Below are 23310 nucleotides of genomic sequence, written 5' to 3'. Positions count from 1 at the left end.
GGAGAGAAAAGACTCCCCATCAGCTCGCGTGCAAACTAAGAATCGGGGCGAATAACCGTTAACTCCATCCTGAGACTTACGCTCTTCCCACGGCGTGGCCAGGGAAGGGAACGTTTTCGGATCGTACTTCTGAGCATTAAATTGAGCCCGAGAACGCTTAGAGACTGCTGGCGGCTGGCCGCCAGCGAGAGATGATGTACCACGCTTCATTGCGGGTCATCCGCCCTGATGCCACCTACTCCGACCAAGGGCCCTCCCCACGGGCGCCACCCAGCCACAGCAATAGCCACCTGGCAGGATGGCCATTGCCGGGAGTCCTGATGCCCCAGGGAGATGGGCATCTACTCCTTGGCATACGTGGGGAGTGAACGGCGCAGGCATCAGTAGAGCGATCCCTGTGTTGTCAGGGGGCTACAACCAAGAGGGTACATGGCGGCCCCACCACAACGGACTGGCTACCGTGCTGGATGTTAGGTGACATGTGGTCCATGGGCGTCGTCAGTGCAGAAAATGGCCCTGCACAGTGCTTGGCAGAAAGTGCACGCAGGGGCGCATCGATGCCCAAGAGATGGAGAGCGGGCAAGACTGCAAGGCAACGACGAATAAGATGGCGAAAGTTCTCAACACAACACGGACACAATGCACCAAGTAAGGCGCCCTTCCCCAATCGGCTCGCTCTTCGGAAAAATTTTGAGATATGGAGGTCAAACCCGACAGGGGACCATCACATAAGGCCGAAACGTTTGAGACTCCTTTTAGTCGCCTCTTACGACAGGCAGGAATACCGCGGGCCTATTCTTACCCCCGAACCCGCAGGGGGTCTCTTGTCAATCGTTCCTTAATGCTCTCTCTGAAACACTCTATAACCTGTGGGTCTTTCAGTTTATCCAGGTCCCATCTCCTAAAATTCCTACCTCTTTGCTGCTTCTTCAGTTTTACTCTACAGCTCGTAACCTTAAATTGTGGCCCCTGGAAATGACTTACAATTTAAAACCTGTCTACCCAATCTCTGTCTAACCAATATATAATCTATCTGAAACCTTCCAGTATCTCCACTCCAGGCCTCTTCCATATATACAACCTTCTTTCATGACTCTTGAACAAAGTGTTAGCTATGATTAAGTTATATTCTGTGCAAAATTCTACCAGGCGGCTTCCTCTTTCATTCCTTACCCCCATTCCATATTCATCTACTACTCTTCCTTCTCTGCCTTTTCCTACTATCGAATTCCAGTCCCTCATGACTATTAAATTTTCGTCTCCCCTCACTATCTAAATGATTTTTCCTTTATTTCATCATACATTTCTTCAATCTCGTCGTCATCTGCGGAACTATTTGACATATAAACTTGTACTACTGTGGTAGGCGTGGTCTTCGTGTTTATCTTGGCTACAACAATGCGTTCGCTATGCTGTTCGTAGTAGCTTACCCGCACTCATTTTTATTCATTATTGAACCTACTCCTGGATTACCCCTATTTGAGTTTGTATTTATAACCCTGTATTTACCTGACCAGAAGTCTTTTTCCTTCTGCCATCGACCTTCACTAATTCCCACTATATCTAACTTTAACCTATCCATTTCCCTTTTTAAAATTTCTAACCTACCTACCCGATTAAGGAATTTGACATTCCACGCTCCGACCCGTAGAACGCCAGTTGTCTTTCTCCTGATAACAACGTCCTCCTGAGTAGTCCCCGCCCGAACATCCGAATGGGGAACTATTTTACCTCCGGAATATTTTATCCAAGAGGACGCCATCATCATTTAACCATACAGTAAAGCTGCATGCCCTCGGTAAAAATTACGGCTGTAGTTTCCCCTTGCTTTCAGCCGTTCGCAGTACCAACACAGCAAGGCCGTTTTGGTTAGTGTTACGCGACCAGATCAGTCAGTCATCCAGACTGCTGCCCCTGCAACTACTGAAAAGGCTGGTGCCCTTCTTCAGGAACCATACGTTTGTCTGGCCTCTCAACAGATACATCTTCGCTGTGGTTGCACCTAGGGTACGGCTATCTGTATTGCTGAGGCACGCAAGCCTCCCCACGAACAGCAAGCAAGGTCCATGGTTTTTTTTTTTTTGGGGGGGGGGGGACCATAAAGAATATATATTCCTACCATTCTTATGCGAACGGAATGAGAAGCAATCTGTAAATTCATAGTACAGCAAAGCACACACCAACGCGAACTTAACAGTGAGTTACAGAGTACAGGTGTAGATTTATTTAGTGTGCTATTTCACAAGTAAAGACGTATTTGTATGTTTGTACTTACCAAAGAAGGGGTGATTAAATCGTGGATGTTCATGTCACCGATTCCCATGTGGCACTCTCCGTGCTTGTCAAGGACTGCAGTGTAGCAAGCTGTTCGACCATCTCTACGAACATCTACGGCGGAGGTGTCCTACGAAAAAAATTTGTTGTTAGCTCCAATAATGCTGTGTTACGTCAGAAACACAATCGAATATTACAATCTTGAATATGGCTGACGTGTAGCAACCGTATTTAAGTTTCAACGAAGCGTAAAAACATCCAGCAAACTGCACAAATTTTAATGCATTGATATGGTATCGATACCATCTAAGGGTATCTTCATCAGAATATATTACTTATCACCAATTTTTAATCAACATAGGAGAATAAAATCCACATTAAAATCCTTAAGCAGCACTAGAGCCCAAGCTTAATGACAGAAGCATAAAAACATGTAATACATTAAATATAACAGGAAATGCTGCAAAATAAAACAGCAATTGATACGTGCCATCTGTCCAGTGCAGACACGATTAAAGCGCTCAAAATGAACAGTATTAGCATAGTAGGAACAACAGCTATGAATTACAATAACAATAATTAAAAGAGTCAGATGATGACTGAGAACTACGTGTAAAGACGTTCAGCCAAAGAACGACAGTATATCAAATAGCTGCGAACAGCTGTTTGAAGGCGTTAAATAAATTATTCCGCAACTGTAGCTGTTCACTGAGAATGTGACCATCATTGACAGACATATGCTTTAAAATTTCCAGTTCTTTTCTTTATGTTGCGTAGTAACTTAGACATCGGTTTGTGGCCTGTAAAAAGCAAATGATACGCAAAGGACGAATTACGCTTACTGGTACCCTCTCTTCCTAATAAACGCTCTTTGTCTCTGATACTGATGGCTCTTCCGGTCTGACTAATGTAATAAACTGGGCAATCATCACAGGTGATTTCAGAGACTCCTGAATTACGTAAAACGTAATCGAAGATGTCAAACAGTGAATTAGATTTTTTTGCAAAATATTATTAGTGAAAAAGGCAGCTTTGTATCAATATCTGTATTGTAGCAGACGACGAATTCTGTAGGAACTGGTAACTACGTATTGTACTGAAAGAAAAAAAAAAAGATTTCGTCACTGTCATTATTAGCAATATTCGTAAAACAGTGACTCTGCTGTTGTGTTTAACTTGAAGGTATTGTTAAAGGAAGGTACATAACAATTAACCAGTATAGTTATTCCTATCAGCTAAGGTTTTTAGGTGGTAAATATATTGGAACAGCCCGATGAATGGCTGAATGTTTCCTGTTTCCACATAGCGGCGTAAGCAGTTGACAAACGGACACACTAACGTGGCAGTTTCAGGTGGGGTTGTTTTGAACTATGGTTGCGTAAGATACCGGTAGTGTTCGGTCCTGAACTACCACTGCTAACCGCAGCGAACAATTGTGTTATAGCCACTACCAAATCCTTTGTGTCTTCTATTTGCTTTGCGGACTGTTTTTTCTAATTTTGAAATAAGTGAAGAGACTAATCCTCGTGCGTGAAGGGACTCTAAAGAGACCTCGCCACAAGAAAAGGAATCGGCGATCATCTTGACCGTTATGTCAGTTCTGCTTTCGTCGAAGTACAGAACGCGGGCATAGGAATGGCAGCCCTTCGATAGGGAGGCGGTGCTCCTCACTCCGCGGACAGCCGTCAGATCTAGTTTTGTTTACGGTGGAGGTCGACTGCCTCGATATACTGCCCGCATATCATCAGTCCTAGCGGCTCGGTTTTAACGTTAGCTTCACAAGATGAATTTCACTTGTTTGACCTGAGCACTTCAAGCTCATATGGTCTTATCTCTGCATGCAGTGTGAACCTACGTTTGCAAAACTTGTTCTGTTTTTAATGCTTCTAGTGACTACTTAAGGATTCTGATATGTTTGTTATTCTTCTATGTTGATTACAAATTTTTATAGGTAACTAACATATTCTGATGAAGATATCGTTAGTTGGTATCGAAACCAGGTGAATTCAATAAAATTTGTGCAACCGGTTGGCTATTATTATCCTTCACCAAAACTCTCCAATATTTTGCATACGACATTTTGTTAGATTTGACTACCTAAGTTTAATGTTATTGATGGCATAATACATAAGGTAACGGTTCTGTTTCCAAGAACTCTTAATATTCTGAAATTGAAAACGAGTTTTTGTGCAATGTTTTTCTGAACACTAATGAACCTACTGATTTGCAAAAACGAGTAGTACGACTACATGATAAGACATTTCCGGTGCTAAAATTGTCTGAGAAGAGACTTTTACCTTTGAAACATTGCGAGAAAAATATTAACTTAACTAATTCAGCGCCTAGAATATATGAGACACGTGACAGAAAAGCGTACCCTAATAAATTCTATTAAATGCTGATCTTGTTCTCGCACAAAAATCTACTTTCACAGTAGTTGTGAAGATCCTGTTAAAATCGTGTTTCTTTCTCTGCGACTTGTGATGTTTGGATACTGCATTACAAGTAACTAGTTTTACATTGTTAATAAACTATCTTAAGAAATATTTTTGGGGTTAGTGTTTTAAGTAGATAAGATTACGAGAAGGAACATCCTATTAAATTATAGCTGTGCCTTTCGCTAGCAATGCTGTTACCGACCGAGATATCCATGGTTCAAATGGCTCTGAGCACTATGGGACTTAACATCTGAGGTCATCAGTCCCCTAGAACTTAGAACTACCTAAACCTAACTAACCTAAGGACATCACACACATCCATGCTCGAGGCAGGATTCGAACCTGCGACCGTAGCAGTCTCGCGGTTCCGGACTGAAGCGCCTATAACCGCACGGCCACCGCGGCCGGCCGAGATATCCATAATGCATCAGGTAAGAGCTAATCTTGTGCTTTACAGGTTGCGAAATTCTTCTCTTCTTAGTGCTTTTTCAGAGCTCCAAACAAGTAGTCATTAAGGGGGAGGCGAGGTCTGAACAGTGAGGAGGATGGGGAAAAGGCTCCCGCTTCAACACACACCATTTGCTGTTGTAGCCGTACGACCTGAGCACCGTATAAACAGGCGTTACCTTTGAGATAAATCCCGATGCAGAATTCCCATCCTTTTCTTCCCAATGACATCTTTTAAAGCACCCCTAAGCAATATTCCGCATTAATGTAGTGTCTTGTCATGAAAATGTCAGCATCGAAAATACCTTTCACGTGCCAGGAGACTGTCTGATGAAACTTCCTTGGGTGACAGGAAATGTCCAATGTTGCTTCATAAGGTATAGTAATGTATCCATCTAGATCACAGATGGTGAAAAATGGTATGCTCTTGCACAACGATGGTCTTAACATTTCCCAACTGACAAACCTATGCAACACTGTGTACCTGTATTTGAGGTTTTCAAGAACAATTGTTATACTCTCTCTAAATTTTGAGGGGTGATAACAATTGTAAAAAGATGCACACAAAACATCTCATACCATTATTATGTTTTTGCACTTGACAGCGTTTATACGGCCAACTATGATGAGATTTTTCTCCAAATTTCAGCGGAATTCGCGCCGATGTTCATAAGAAATTTCGTCACAAATTGCGTTGTTCCATGGCAACAGATACACTGCCTTCGTCATGTTCGTTTAGTCTGTTACAAAACAGTACCACAGCAAAAGTGCGGTACTCACGAAGCGTTAAGTCCTACCTTCGCCTCTGTGTGTTTCGCAGCCACATCACTCTTATTCAATGTTCCTTCTTATTTTGATGAAGTTAGTAAGTATGACGTAGCTAAAAAGAGCGAAAACCAGTTAAATTTACTCTTGTCTTGATAATCAAAATGTTTGAAATAAAAGCATGTGTAAACCATTCTTGTCTTGCTCGATTATCAAAATATCCTCTGTGATGAGCGCACGTGATACGTCGATGCTTTTTCGAAGCAACTACAAATGTATTTGCGAGGGTTGGAACTTTAATAGTGGCAACTATTTATTTACAGGACACGTGTTTCACAGTTTTTCTGACCTTCAAAGTAGTCACCAGCATTGTGTATAACCCGTTGCCAGCGATGTGGAAGTCATTGGATACTCTTAGCAGTGCCAGTTGTGTTGACAGTTTGAGCGACGCGGCCTATTGCCCGACGAATTTGTAGCAGCCCTGAAGTGAATGCCGTGAGGTGTTTTCTTCAGTTTAGAAATCGAATTGAACCCACGAGGGACTAAGTCGGGGGAGTGCAGTAGGTGGTATAGCACTTAGCAGCCCCATCACTCAAATCAGTAACAGCTTGCAATGTACGTGCTTGAGCATTGTCCTGTAAAATGGTCAGGTCCTGCACTTCAATCTCTAAGAAGGTCGTAAGTTGTATTCCAAAAATGAACAGCATAGGGCCAGAAGTGATGACACTTTCTGCAGGACCTGACCATATTTTTGCTGGACGACTTTGAAACACATATATTTTGTACGAGCTTCAGATAAATAGTTGCCACTATTAAAGTTCCACCCTCGTATAAACTTCTCCTTAAAGATTCCCTTACATTTAGAAGTCGAAAGGTGCTAGGTCTCTAAAGATTGAAGTGTATTTAATAATAACCTCGGCGACCAATCCATCGAACATCTATTGACATACAAGTAGACCTGTGTTGCATCTCTTTTGATTATCTGCTAATAAGTTTACAATGGAAGAAAAAATTAATGGTCGCAGTATGTCGAAATAGTCATACCTCGTAAGGGAGCCCTCAAACGATAACGCACGAATGAAACCGTGTGATTGCTAACCATTCAACAAATTAACCGCTGGTACACTCACTTCTTTGTACAAAAAATCTTGTATGCAGATTTGTAGCTATTTACATTACTGTTCATTCTGAACTGCGCCTCGTCTGAAAATGTGTTTTCCTTGCGTGTTCTCGCGAATCATGTGTTCAAGTCAGTCTAAGGACTGAAGGCATCGATCCGAACTGTCCTCATTCATCCCGTGCTATAGTCTTGGAATGTACATTTTACAGTTTCCTCTCCGAAGCCTTGACAGTTCGCTATGCATTTCATCGGCTTACACCACTTATGCAGCGAATTTCGTTGTGATCGTGTGAAGGGTAGCAACACTGGCAGCCATATATATTTGCATAAGCATATGATGAACAATGAATCAGTTTGAAATGTTCGTCGTAGAAGTCTGGTTTTAGATATTTTACTATCATACGAGTTTTTTATTTTGCACCTCTTCCTCATTCTTCTACCATCCTCTCCTCCACCCAAAAAAACCTCTTAAATTGTAATATTATGCTGTTTTAGATCAGTTGTTCTTACATTCTTGAAGAACTGACTTACGTAATTATTTCAGTAACAAAGAGGGCAATTGCTAACGGATGTACTATTGTAAGGGGGGCGATCAGAAAGTTTCCGTTCGATGTCCGCACAGTCCGGAATCGATATGCCAATCAGGCAAAATCGCCGTGAACACTAAGACAATTATCCCACCGAAGCACCAGGTTGAAAATACCAGTTACGCTTACAGTGTGTCCTGCTGCGTGTAGAAGTACGGAACTGTCTGCTGCACGTCTTTGTCCCACAGGAATCTTCGACCCTTCAAGGCCTTTTTTAAGGCACCAAAAGGGTGACAATGGCATGGGGAGATATATAGGGTGGACGTTCGAGTATCCCCCATTCGAGTTGGCGCAGCTTCTACGTTTGTCATTTGCTATATGGGGACATGCGTTATGGTGTAACAGTATTGTCAGAATTTTCCAGGATGGTGGTTTTTGACAGACATTCATTCTCCGATGGATGCCTACCGGTGGCTGTCCTTCTGATGCCGAGAAAAGAGTGACAGTACATGGTCCTGTTTGGACCCATTTGTTAACAACATCGCCATAGTTTACGTTTCCGCATCTAAAGCAGACACACACACACACACACACACACACACACACACACACACACACACACACACACACCAAAGAGACATGAACGTCACACTAATTTCTTGCCTCCATGTCGGTGATTATGTATGGGTATCGGAGTTGCACTCCTTTGCATACACGCTGCAGCAACGCCCTCAGATTAGCCCCTTATAATTCATCAATTTAGTAAGTCATGATTGTAAAATATTAACATGAATCACCTACTGAAGGGTGGAATGACTGACAGTAGAGAAGGGGGGGAGGGGGGAGTGCAGAGAGATCAGTTGGGTAACGGTGAAAAATAGATGCGCGAAGCAATGCTGGCCCCACAACCTATTATTGTTGTTGTTGTTGTTGTTGTCTTCAGTCCTGAGACTGGTTTGATGCAGCTCTCCATGCTACCCTATCCTGTGCAAGCTGCTTCATCTCCCAATACTTACTGCAACCCACATCCTTCTGAATCTGCTTAGTGTATTCATCTCTTGTCTCCCTCTACGATTTTTACCCTCCACGCTGCCCTCCAATGCTAAATTTGTGATCCCTTGATGCCTCAGAACATGTCCTACTAACCGGTCCCTTCTTAGGAAAATCAACAATATTTGTAGCTACAGAAAATCTTTGACACTGTTGCCTGAAATATGCCTTTTGATAGTGTGAAGTTATCACGAATAGAGTACACGAGGCAAATTATCATCTACAACTTGTACAGTGTGCCGGGCCGGGACTCGAACTTGGGACCTTTGCCGTTGTAAAGGATGTGCTATACCGACTGAGCTACCCAAACACGACTTACGTCCGATCTAGAACCAGGATTGGATGGCTCAGTCCGTATACAACTTACCAGCTAAAGGCCAAGGTAGGTACCAGGATTTGAATCCCTATCTGGCACACAGCTCTAATCTGCCAGGAAGTTTCAAATCAGCTCACGCTCCGCTATAGGGTGAAGATTCATTCTGGAAATCGGCAATTTCTAAGAATGATTGCCTATCGAAGTCACGTCCAAACGATACATATCGAACGTGCGATTTTAAATCGATCACGCGGCTCCGGTGGCGGGCGTTGTGATCAATTATTTGTGATCGTCATTTTTATCTGTTTCCCGTTGTTCCCGTAGTTGCTCTAAATTACATTACCTCCGCTAATTATTTGTGAGTTTCTAGGGAAACCCAGACTATTTATGTCGTTAGTGAGTGGAACGTCTGGTGTTATTGATGTTTCTTTGGCGGATTCTCTCTCATGGATAAATCTAATTCCTTGTTTATGCAGCATATAAAATTGTTTGACTTTTTGTCGCAATAATGGAGTACTACAGGACAAGGAAAGAAGGGACTGTGCAGACACTGGTAGTACGAAGTGTGTAAACCTTCGTCAAAACAGTTTAGATGCTGAAACACCGTTACAATTTCATTGTGAACAGTGCAGAAAACGATCGAGTATCAGCAAGAATACATGGTTCCACTCTTCAAAATTATCCATCCAGATCGCCGTAATGGATTTTAACATACCGACGACGAGTAAGGTAAGTCGTCTCCTTTGCAATTACAAGTATTTTTATAACGCTTTTCTTTTATCATTGCTGTAGTGAATACAGTAAACATACTCATAACGCCCGCCACCAGAGTTGCATGATCGATTTACGATCGCACGTTCGATATGTATCTGTTGGACCCTGCGACTTCGATAGGCAATCATTCTTAGAAATTTTCTGGAAATCTGTACAGTGTACTACAGCGGCTACAATGGATTAAAAAAGGTGGATTAATAAATTTGCTCTTGAATAAAAAGCGGACGAATTCTTTTGTCAGACGCTGAGCATAATGAAACCATTCAACTAAACAGTACGATGCAGAATTGTCCGTAAATTGATAAAATAACAACGACATTAATTTACCTGGCATCCGTCGAGATGCTGGACAGTCGCTCGTCTGCCTCTTCTTCCTGTGAGTTTACTACTTCACTTATTACTGTTCAATGTTAAATAATGTAATATACTCTTGTTTGGTTGAAATAGTTCTGTTTAATTCCAATGCAGTCCCGACTCTCTGTACAATGGCTCCGATATTATGTCCCATCCGCCAGCTCACCACGGAATAATTATTATTCTCGACAGTCACAGAATACTCTTACAAAATCTGAGAATTTAGTGTTCCCATGAGTCTTTCGCATTTGTATATTTAATTATGAGTACCGTTGCATATTTTTTTTAAATTTAATTTTATAGGCTTTTGCTGAAAATAATAAAGCCATTCAATATGATTAATATTTCAGTATTTCACAGGCATAATTAGAACACAGCAATATGAAGTGGTTTGGATGCCCGTCGTCTTCTCCATGTTAATTGCAATTTGAAGAGTCTCACTCTGATCCTAAATGGTGAGCATGGAAAGAGGAAATACGCACGTCTCAACATTATCCGACTAACTGAAGTTACAGGTCTCTTCAGAAGGTTCTAGTTGTCGATAGTATTGTAGTATTGCCGGTTTTTTATTTAAGTAGACACTGACCTCAAAACAGGATGTAAAGGGGCGCGATTTAAAGGGACAATAGGCAAACATGGGGAGTTCAAGCCAAGATGACGATCTTATCCCAAGGTCACTCGCAAAGACTTCCGGTGTCGGGTTACACACTTGGGGTAGTCGTATTATTCAAGGTCGGGAATAGAGCAAAGTCTGATTCTGTCCGATGGCGTCAAATTTGAAGTAAGGAGCATAGTTTACACGAGTTATAAGACAACCACAGACAACATTTAGTTGCAGGGCATTCAAAACGGCGACCACAATATAGGTTTTACGGTTGAAGACAAACATAAAAAACACTTGAAATATTTCAGTCAGATAATAAACTGAAATTATGGAACAACTCCGGGAATAAGTGTTTTTTTTTTGGGGGGGGGGGGGGGGAAGGTAGACAAACTAAAACAAAGAAGCTAATAAAGCCAAGATAATTCCAGGGCAACCAAAAATATCGAAAATTCAGGCACATGAATTTCTTTAGAATAAACGGAACGAAATAATATAGGAAACAAAATCGGAAACGAAGATAGCGATACCAGGCACCCCCCCCCCCCAACAAATAACAAGATAATCAAAAAATTGAACACACGAATTTTTCCAGAACAGACCGAACAAAGAAATACATGAATCTGAAGACTGGAATCGAATTTGTCGGTTGACTTACATAGCTCCAACGAAAACAGAAATACCAGACATACCACAAAAAAACCACACATGCGAACAATTGCACAGACGATTTCCTCTAAACTAAAGGGAACAAAAGATGGAGAGAATAAATGCAATCGAATATTTGGCTTGAATTACATAGCTAAAATCAAAGACAGGGATGCCAGACCTCCCCCAAAGAAAAAAAAAAAGAAAAGAACAACTTAATTGGAAAACTGCTACCACATTCCAGCAGAACAAACCGAAAGCAAAGATAAAAGAATTGGAATCGCGCTACAAACGAAAATTAACAGGTCAGAAATAAATAAATAAATAAATAAGCAAGAAAGACGAAAATCTTGATCCCACTCAACTGAACCATTATTACAAATCACATTCACGAGAACAAAAATACACCTCAAGAGTAAGCCTCTAGCTCTACAGTAGCTGTCACGAACTGCAAGATGCAGATTTTGTTTACTTTCAATTTCTTTGGAAAGTACGAGTATATATACAGCAATGATACATTTAATTTCTGTTGTACATTTTCTTCCATCGATATATCTGAATTTACTAATATTTCTCAATTATGATTTATTTTTATTAGACTTACAGTAGTAAATGTGTAGGAAAAACTGCTGAAGGTTGTGCAACAGCGACGGAGTTTCGAGGTAACGTGAATCTGAGCTGTGGATGCCCTTCAGTAATTGTGGTATCTGGGTCCCAGTTATCGTTCAGATGTAGGTTTTTGCTGTGGGAAGAGGAGGAATAGCCACTACTATTTTTGAAGTTTTGTGCTAATCTTTATCGTATTGCCGAGTATCTGTTTTATTAAATTATGTGGTAGTGGTATTTGAAATCATTTCCTAGAAAGCAAAAGCGGCCCGAAAGAATCAATTTTTAGCAATGAATTGTAGCAAATTACCTGTTTATCATCCTTCGAGACGTTTTTAGGGAGGAAATTTGTTCGTTTCTAGTTTCTGCTACAGTCTTTGCAATATTTGTTTATCCTAAGGGAAACTAAAATATTAATTATAAGCTATCATTTTCCAAGTCATAGCTACTAGTAACACAGTTTCCTTCAGTGATTACTTTAAAATAAACATCTTGGGGACTGAGTTGCCGCTTCAGCTATATTTAATCTTTTTATTATGAGATCACAACCGGTTTCCTGGAACTGAAAACGACAAACTTAGGAGTTATGCGCACAACAATGAATTATGAAGTAGTAACTGACTTTAAAATATCCACAAATATGAAACAAATTAAAGAACTTATAAAGAACATATGAAATAAAGAAAATTGTGCTCGTGTAACTAAATCAAAAGAGCTAAAGTACAGAACATGGAACCCAACATTCGTTGTCTGGCGAAACTAATAAACCGCTACTTGGCGCAACGTCAATGAATCAAAATCAGTTATATGTAGGGATCCCAAGTCCAAAATGGTCTGTAGAGCCTAAACAGATTACTTCTCGGCCGAAGTACGTTAAGAGAACCATATCAGGACCTGATGAGCGGTTACTTTAAAGAAGAGCGGGGGGGAGCTTACAGCGAAGTGACCCAATAGCCCATAAACTGGATGGCTTACGTCAAGGAAGTGGATTATTAACAGACAAGGAAACACATACATAAAAGAAACACAAACCTCTCCAGCATATGCGTATTCTCGGAACACAGGACGTGATCGCGTACTGTGAGATACTGACACCGAGAAAGTACACAGCTAACCTGCTGAGGGCTCGGGCATGCCCCCAGATGAAACAGGTAAAGTTAGGACGTCCGAATACAATATCTTAAAACTTATATGAAAAATATAACAGTGACAGTTAATCTGTATTAAAACGTATCTCTAATAACGCCTATTCAGTGGTGTTAGCCTAAGAAAAACATCAACTAAAGGCGTTTAATTACTGAAATTACGACCACTAGAGGCATACATTACGGAAAGAAAAATAGATCTAGCTGAAATTAATAACAATATCCTCAACTTTAAAATATAACATATAAATTATAAAATTATTTCCAAAACCAATGATTTTTCACGATTCAGAAAGATCTAATGACCTCAGAATATACAATTTAAAAAAAAAATTAAAATGTGCTTGAAAGCATGGCACGTAAGAAATCTAGATGTGTCCCTGGTAAACACCGAGGACCGTATAACGCATTAAGAGAAGAAAAGAGCGTGGAGTGACGGGGTTAAGGACAGAGGGGGGCTGAGGGGTGGAGAGAGAAAATGGGAAAGGCTAAGGGGGAAAAAGAAAGAACAGAGCATCATGAAAACTTTTACTGAGACGCTCAAAATTTGCCAAGATGCTACGGTGCCTTAATTCAGTTTGTCCATGTAGGGTATGATAGGGAAGGCGCTTGATGGCTCGCATAATTTTACCTCTTTTAGGATATTTAACATTTGACCTTTGTTTTCCCGATGTAAAATTTTTAAGTTACCGCGCCCTATCCAGTTCGCACCAAAGGTCTCATCCAAATGACTTCATACCGCATGAGCGAAGTGCGCCGATGCGCCATCATGTTGGTACCACATGCGCTGGTGCATGTTCACTGTGACATGTTTCAATAACTCTGACAGTGTTTTCTTTAAGAAAATCAAGAATCTTTTGTCATTCAGTCGTCAGAGGAGCATGCATAGACCAACCAGATTATGCCTATCGAACTAGCCCAAACGTTGACGGCAAAGCGCTCTTGGTGACCATGAGCAAATGAGGCGTGCAGATTTTCCCCTGCCCCCACATGTTGATTGCGTCTGTTTAACAGACCTTTACTCGTAAAGGATGCCTTATCCGTAACAATTACAAAGCGTGGGAATTCAGGTGCAAAACCAATGGCAGAAGTCAACGTGACACGGAATATCAAATGGGTTAAGAGGTCGAATTGTCTGAGGGCGGTAAGTGTGCAAGTCAACTTCATTCCATACACGCCAACCGTGGAATGGCTTACACCCATTTCTCGAGCAACACTCCACGTGCTTGTTCAGTAGGGCCGTTCTTGGTTGGTGTTCATGTTGCTGAAAACTTAATGGCCACGAGGCAGTACTGGTAATAACGGAAAAGCAGAAAATGTCTTATTTCTTGAAACTTCCGTATTCATACCCTTAATTTGGTTCTCCGCAGATTTCGGTTTTGTAGGTTGCGGAGCCGGCTCTTGTGTCGTAGTTGGTGAATTGTTTACTTTTTGTTGGCTGAGTTTCGAACTCTTTCTTCTCTTGTCGTCGTATGTCTGTAACGTATTTCGCAATTCCAGTAACACCTCTGCATAGCTTGCGTTTGCTCAAAGATGTGGTCCCATTTCAGACATCCTTGGCTCACTGTCTTCTGCTCGCAGCACATACGCAATTAGTTTGACATTAGTCTTCTGTTGAGGAAACCTAACACTATGTTATGGCGTAAGTCTAGTAACATCGGTAAAACCAGATCTTAGTTTGCTGTTATCAAATTGTTACCGCGTTATTTTCGTCTCCTTTTTATATTATTACGCACATCTAGTAATTGCTCAGGCAGTATCAGCTCAGATTATACGTAACATTTCAGGCTTCGTCGGCTCTTTGGGGCGTCTAACTTTTATGGGTGCGGCGTAAAAAACAAATACACTTTTTTGAAACGGAATTTGCCACGTGATTATTATTATTCAGGAGGTGTTTCGCTATCGGTGTTAGACTCGAGGAAGATTCGTTCCATAAATAAGAAATTACTGTAGGATCGAAGGCGAAAGCCAGCGACTTACATGCTGTAAAGTATCTAATCGCGAACTAACTGCGCGAATATTTTCAAATTTGTTTGAGCGGAGCGATTTTACTTGATTTGAGGTTGAGAAGCGGACAGCATAATGCAGTGCGGAGCCTGGTCGCTGGTTTATTAAGAATGTCAGAAGTTAGTGGTGTTGCTCTGTTTTTGTTTTTGCAACTGAAAAGCTACAGACCGAGATCTACGGACATCTCATAATGTCTTCCATAAGTTATAGAGGAATTTATTTTACATTCATGCGAAGAAAATAAATGCTATTTATTAAATAAAGTGGTTGCGAGTCCATTTAAATAAAAGTGTTTCGAGACTTCTAGAGGAGGAGGAGGAGGAGGAGGAGGAGGAGGAGGGGGAGGAGGAGGAGGAGGAGACAGACTATCGATAGCCCCAAATCCAGAGTTACATGGAAGATAATCATGTACAGTCGACGAAACCAAACTATTCGCATGCCTTGATAAGCTCTGGTATCTTCGGTTGTGTACAGCTCGCACCAGTGCTAATGCAATAAACACTGGCAACAGCAACGTGTGTCTGTTCCCTTCATATTGTAATGATTTTGCTTACAGACGTTTTAGGTTTTTTGTCTGCGTATAATTACAGCACATTGTTTTATACATACATTATAACACTTACCTATTTGAAAAAAAAGCGAATCTGTGCAGTTACGGGGTAGCTGTGTAACAGCATTGGAAGGTTTCAGGCTGTGGAGTTCCACTGCAGTGATAAAGGACTCCCGTTCTCGCATACCATTTGCTTTTCTTAGACTGTGTTGTCTGTTTGGTACACTGGTGCGACAAAACTAATGGGGTACCTCCAAATACCATTTCGGACCTCCTTTTTCCCGGCGCAGTGCTGCAGCTCAACCTGGCATGGACTCAAGTCGTTGGACGTCCCCTGCAGAAATATTAAGCCAGGCTGCCTCTATAGTCGTCCATAACTGCAAAAGTGTTGCCGGTGCAGGATTTTGTGCACGAACTGACCTCCCGGTTATGTCCCATAAATGTTCGATCGGATTCGTGTCGTGCGATCTAGGTGGCCAAATCATTTGCTCGTATTGTCCAAAATGTTCTTCACACCAATCGAACAATTGTGGCCCGGTGACATGGTGCACTGTCATCCATAAAAATTCCATCGTCGTTTGGGAACATTAAGTCCAAGATTGGCTTGCAAGTGGTCTCAGCTGGTTCTGTTAGACAGAGGACGCAATATAATCGATGTAACGCAGTCCGCATTATTATGGAGTCACCAACAACTTGCACAGTGCCTTGTTGACGACTTGAGTTCATGGCTTCGTGGGGTCTGCGGCACACACTAACCCTACCATAAGCTCTCACCAGCTGGAATCGGGACTCATCGGATGAGGCCATGTTTTCTCAGTCTATGATCCAACCGATACGGCTATGAGCCGTAGAAAGGCGCTGCAGACGATGTTGTGCTGTTAGCAAAGGCACTCTCATCTGTCGTCTGCTGCCATAGCCCATTAACATCAAATTACGCCGCGCACTATTCTAACGAATACGATCGTCGTACGTCCTACATTCACTTCTGTGGTTATTTCACGCATTGTTGCTTGTCTGTTAGCACTGGCAACTCTACGCAAACGGCGCTGCTCTCGATCGTGAAGTGAAGGCCGTAAGCCAATGCTTTGTCTATGGTGAGAGGTAACACCTGAAATTCGGCATGCTCGGCACATTCTTGACACTGTGGATCTCGGATTTCTAAATTCCCTAACAATTTCGGAAATGAAATGACCCATGCGTCTTGCCCAACTACAGTTTCGCGCTCATAGTCTGTTAATTCCCGTCGTGCGGCCATAATCACGTCGGAAACCTTTTCACATGAATCACCTGAGTACAAACTACTGCTCCGCCTACGCATTGCCCTTTTATACCTTGTGCACCGCCAGCTGTGTATGTGCATATCCCTATCCCATGAGTTTTCATCTCACTGTATGCTGGAAGCGTAAAACGAATGTAGCCGAGGTATGCCGCACTCGATGAAACGCTCTGCCGACTTACAGCAGGACTGCCCGCTTCCATGCCTCGTCTGAGGAGGCCATGCCTATTGTGCGTGTTCCTCTTGAAACTTTCCTTGTCTCACTTTATTTTACAACATTTGTTGTAATTTGTGTGTGTGTGTGTGTGTGTGTGTCTCAAGTAAATATTCTTTGGAAGTCCAAGAACAGTATTCCATTCACTGTGCTCATTTCTCTACACTAATCTTCAGAGAAACGATCACTGCAGAATATGCATTCATTGTTTTCTTCTTCTCCAGTTCCTACATCTGCAGCATTGTCATTTAAATTTGTATCAGATTTTGAAGGAATGAAAGATTGTTTCCTGTGTTTATCTTTTTCAAGAACAAAACTTTCGCTACCCTTCTTTGATTGAACTATAACTTTCTTCTCTTTGAATTGTTTCAAACATTCACTCTATTGAGACGAATTTACCTACTGAACAGATCCGGAATGTACTAATTTTACTGTAGCTGTCAGCTTCTGATGTTGCTTTCTGATTTTGGGAGCTGACCTGATACCATTCGATTCAGATTTTCTCCGTTGCTTTCATCTTGCATGTCAAACTCCTGGCGTATTGTACACTCATTGTCTTTTAGTATACGCAGTTACAAGGGAAGAGTCCCGTTTTCCGGAGGCTGTTTATAGCAGTTTCCATTGTTGGTGCTCTCAGGTAGGCCTCTCCAAATTACCTCGTAATGAAAAACGAGGTTACTACTTGACTTGAGTTATATGCTTACCAGGTTTCTATTTCTTGGGGACAATGCGTTTTAAAGGGTTCCAGGAATTACACAGAGGACGCTGCACTCTATGCTTGGAATGGAGTGGTAGACAGATATGTGAACACGCTCTTCTCTTGCTTTGTCTACCACACAAATGTGATATGGCACCAATAAAGTATTAACAGAACAGCATCATTACCAGATGGCGTCACAAAGTTCGCAAAATTGTCAAACCACTTAGCAAAAATGTGAATCTGAATCCATCTACTAAGACGGCAAGTTGAAGATAATCTAATATGGGATAGCGTCCCCTAATACGCGACACCGGGGAATATTTGAAGACCGGTGGTATCCAATATTAGGTATAAGCCATTTGGCGCCAGAAACATAGCCTCATAGTTACTCCCTTCGGTTCGAATTCCAGTACATTATAGCGCTTGAAAGGGTAGTTTGTGAAGGATATAATCTAATGAATGTCGTTGCAACAGCTACTCAACTTCAGATATTAAAGCTCTAGGAGAAAATACACTAAAAAAAAAACTTGAAATTCGACACTTGCAACATCATGGATTCTCGACAATATCCAGATACGTAATTGTCTCATTGCCACTGCTCTACGCCTAAGGCGCAGTGAGAACTAAGTTCTGAGACTTCCCTATACAACTGAGCACTTTATTCAGTATTGAGGTGTGTCACATTAGCGAGCTCCCCCATAATAGGCATCTTTTCTCTGCATTTATTTGAGTAAATTAAAAACAATATCAATTCAGGACATAAAATTTTCTCAAGTTCTAATTGCAGTAAAGCAAAGCGTAGTGCGTCTCACCAGCTGGCGTCTGTAGTTTCATATCCACAGACCATCGAAAGCATTGATTTCTATTTTACTTAAATTAAGGAGAAACGAAACATAATTTCCGATATTCTTCGCTTGTCCTGTCTGTTGAAATATGTTATTTCGTACCTCCTCGACTCCTTGAGATCATTACACACGTACAGAAGGATTTTAATAAATATTGTGACACGTCTTATTACAGCCCATAACGCTGAATAATTGAACTTATTTTTCCCAGGATATTAGTAATTTTACTTCCAGGCCAAAATTTACGAACTCATCGTTAGACATTTATTCTCTCTTACTCAGTTTTATCTTAATGATTTTTTTCTGCTGCACCTAATTTACCGTTCTGTGTGCTACTTCTGTGAATAGTTCAACTTAATTTGGACCTGTATGTTTTCGAAAGAGAGCAATAGTGAGTTTTAATGTTCTCGAATAAAAAGCAAAATGATTAGTGTTTTGCTTGGCACTTACATTTGACCGCGTAGTTTGAAAAAAAAGCTTATTGTTACCTGTTTCATTCGTTCCAAAGAATTGAGTAATTATTCGATTACTTACTCTCTCCTTTATTTGAAATACGAACTTCCCGAAAGAAAAATTATGCAACTACTGACCTCAAAAGAATACTGATAACTGTGGAAACGGATTATTTGCGAAGGAGAGCTAGAATATCAAGAATCGAGAAAAAGCTAACGAAGTAATAGCTAGAATGAGGGCAAATGAAACAGTGATAGATAGAATCGACGGGAAATTATTGAAGTGGTATGAGCATTTTTCAAGAATGCCAGATCATCGATGGCCAAACAAATTTTTTGAATGGAAACCACCTGGCAGACGTAAACGCGGCATATCACATCGTTCCTGAAAGAACGCATGAACAAGGTAATGAAGAATCGCAGTGTACGTTAAGGAGGACGCCCTGAATAGAGAGGCTTGGGAGAAGATAACAGGATTACAGAAAAATGTTAGTAATTGACATTTGTATTAATTAATCCTGTAATTAATAATAATAATAATAATAATAATAATAATAATGATTTACTGATTGGTCTAAAACCGCTTAATCCTCGGAATAATAATAATCTCTCGCGCCTACGAAGCGGATGCCCCTTAAAATAACTTGGATGAATTTTGTTTAAAATTTGAGTTTTTTTAGCTCTTGAGTTTTTGTTGGCTCGTACTACAACTGTTCTCTTATAGACTACAAATAATACGCGTCAGTGTTGTAGTCATCAAGACAAGAGAAGTATCACAAATGCCGTTGCCACCCAGCACGACGGGGACAAAAAATAGCCCTATGGCGGAACCGAACTCTGATTCAAAGAGTAACGACCATGCACTTTGAACGAGAGCTACTTGCACAGCAACGGATGGAATCTGGCATTGCAGGTCAAATCACTACGTATTTCATGATCCCTGCCGACATCCTGTTTTTCCGTGCATGATGTTTAATAGGTATTATGTGTAAAATGTCTCACTCACCGTCAAATGTTAAAAAATGAAAAGAAAAGAGATACCAGTGGCCTGCTGAGGAACTTTTGTTTGCGACGAGTCAGACACGCAGTGCAGGATGTTTCACAATTCGTGTTACACACTTCTAGATGCCGTAGAAAGGACTTGGTGGGTCAGGTTTTCCCTCTGAACACATGTCTGGAAACGGTTCGTTTACACGTTACAAGGAAAACAATATGTACAGATTTCACTCCTTTTTACTGTGATATTAGAGCAGCTGTTTGTTATGACGACCTCGCAGTTTGGTGCACAGAGTGTATCTGCGCAGTAAGTTCGCATAAACTCTAACATGCGTGGTATGTGCTTAATCACTTCTGCCGCAGCCATGATCCATGCAGCCAGGTCTTCCTCAGACTGGACAGGGGTCTTGTAAATAAGAGTCTTCATGTGGCCACCACAAGAAAAAGATCCAACTGGTTAAATCTGGGGTCTTGGCGGCCAAGCTTGTGGTCCACCTCGACGATACGCCTGTCAACGTAGACTACGTTCAGACAGTTTCAGACGCGAACTGCAAGATGTACTGCCGCGCTATCATGCTGGAACCGCAATTTGTGCTGGACGTGCAGTGGCACATCTTACAAAAACTCCGCCGGCACTTGTTGCAGGAATATCAAGTACCTGGTACTCGTTAGGTGGAGAGGGAGGAAGGATGTACAGCCCAGTCAAACGACCAACACAGATACTTGCCCAGTCATTGGTGCCGTAGGTGTGACGAAATCTCCGTGGTTTTCTTGAACCGAAACGTGGTTATTTCGAGTGTTCAAAACACCTTCCCCTACTGAAATGCGCTTTGCCGACGAACCCAATTCTGATTGGAAACCGAGGAAAATCTACACAACGGGCTAAAAACCAAGTACAGAAACTGAGAAGCAACACAAAATCCGCCTGGAGCATGGCGTGTGCCTTCTGTGGGTGATATTGATGAAGTTAACTGTTCATGCAGAACACTCCAGACAAATGAGTGAGAGGCATACAAGTCACATGCAATGGCTCGAGTACTCGTCGATGGATTCTCTTCAACCTGGTGAGCACCTCTTCTTCCAATACGACTATGCGTCGCCTTCTTGGTGCACCACAGTTCGCTCTATCGCTTGTGAATTTTCCACTTTCCCGCAGTATTTCTACTCTGGCAAGCATGGAATGAGATGGAGTCACACGGTTTTGAAAGTACTCGTGACACAGACAAAATGGTTCAAATGGCTCTGAGCACTATGGGACTTAACAGCTGTGGTCATCAGTCCCCTAGAACTTAGAACTACTTAAACCTAACTAACCTAAGGACATCACACACATCCATGCCCGAGGCAGGATTCGAACCTGCGACCGTAGCAGTCGCACGGTTCCGGACTGCGCGCCTAGAACCGCGAGACCACCGCGGCCAGCGTGATACAGACACTGAGCTGCTCTTCCACTACGGGGAGTTTCACCGTAAATTGACAACATATCTACATTCTGCGGACGTGTACTCAGGCATTCTGTTACTGCAGTACTAGTCACGGTAACGCCAACTGACGCATCACCAGGAAGCACGGAAACATGACAGATGAAAACAGACGACATCACGAGGGTAGCCTACCGTAACAGGCGAACTAGGTGAGAGCAATCTACTGTGCGACTGATTAGCTTTTGTTTTGCTTGTAACACGGAAACGAACCGCTTCCGGAAATGAGTTCTTTTGAAAAACTTGATATACTTAGTCCTCGCTACAGCCCCTAGAGGGGTGTGACATGAATTGTGAAACATCCTGTACATCAACCATGTGAGCAGCCGTCTTGCACGTTGCTGCTGGTGGAAGTGCTACACGGGCGAGGCTTCGCACCGTTCCCCGTGACGCTCTCTGAAAGTGAGATGTGTGTGTGTGCGCTCATCACACTCGCAGCCGTTGGTAAGCGTTCGTTTGACTCGTGTTACAAACAAACAAAATGACTTTTAAAGCCGCATTTTACGTGTCCATTTGACAGAGCTGTTAGAGATTAGTCGTGTCCGATATTCTTTTTATCAATATGTATAAACAGAGACAGTAAAACTCCAAGAACACTCAGTACTCCAGCAGTGGCACCGCTGCCCTGGCCCGGCGCTGACTGCTACCGCCAACCACGTAGCGCTGCTGAGTCACTGTTGGGCTGCTGTTTACTCTTCCTAATTTGCTGTCCACATTAACACACACCGATAAAACAAATATCGCACTAGACTAATTTGGGAACACTTTAGAATGGACTGGTATAATTCCGACTTTAAAATAATTTTGTTTGTAATGTAAAACAATCCGACGCTATCTGTCGGCACTGAGCGTCGCATGAAGGACGTAACATGCAGTAAATTAATTGTTGGGCTGACTCCGGATACACGACACGAACATGAAATCGGAAATATATGCTGAAACACGAGGGGAAATGTGACTGACCTCTCTTAGGGGAGACACCCTGCATATACAAGGTAACTCAAAAGTACTTTTCCAAACTTTCGGAAATGGCTCCTTACACCAAAACAAGCAGAAAAGGTTCATAAAACGTATGTCCGAAAATCCTTCGTTTTCGAGTGATTAACAAAAGGTGACGCTCAACGGCTTTCCAGGTACAAAAACAACTTTACTTATCTAGGCACCCGTTCGACTCATTGTAACCTAGATGGCGTTAGTTGACAGGGAGACTTTTTTTTACATTCGTCGTTTGTCCGTCTTCAACGTCTCCATTGTGTATATGTCTTACAGGAAATGAGTTAACTGAAAGTGCTCCGTTCAAACATGGCAATACATTTATTTCGTGAGCAGGCAGACACTACTTTTATATACGGTCGCACGAATGGTAAGGGACACGAGTCGCACGGCTGTATTCAGGTGGCGTTTCCATGCCGAAGACAGACGAGTTATCCAATCTTCGTGCTGCGTACCGCCGTGTTGTCGACACAGGATTCGTAGCACATCAAACTATGGATCGAGGAAGACCATGCGTTGCTCGTACGCGTAGCTAGGAAGAGCACGCTCTACGGGGTGTCTAAGAGCCTGGCAACAGCGCAAGACAAATGGCCCTGGTATGTGGTTCATCTTCAAGTTGAGCACGAAGCATACTCCACTAGCAACTCACGTATCCGTATCATTTTCAACATGTACACGACCTTACGTCTGCCGCTCACGCACCACGGGAGAACTTTTACCGATGGGTTATT

At 42.0% G+C, this 23310-nt stretch overlaps 1 protein-coding gene across 1 annotated transcript in view; it reads right to left on the bottom strand.

Moving 5' to 3' along the window:
- LOC126456035 (uncharacterized) overlaps window positions 1-23310 on the bottom strand; it is a 329352-nt gene that overhangs the window by 249872 nt on the left and 56170 nt on the right. The window contains exon 4 of the mRNA XM_050091791.1: window positions 2276-2404. Coding sequence (XP_049947748.1) covers window positions 2276-2404 — 129 coding nt within the window. The remainder of the gene's footprint in view (window positions 1-2275; window positions 2405-23310) is intronic.

The sequence above is a fragment of the Schistocerca serialis genome, chromosome 2, assembly GCF_023864345.2.
Source record: "Schistocerca serialis cubense isolate TAMUIC-IGC-003099 chromosome 2, iqSchSeri2.2, whole genome shotgun sequence".
In the NCBI taxonomy this organism is placed as follows: Eukaryota; Metazoa; Arthropoda; class Insecta; order Orthoptera; family Acrididae; genus Schistocerca; species Schistocerca serialis.
Note: the sequence above shows the minus strand (reverse complement) of the source record. Positions and strands in the feature narration are given on the sequence as shown.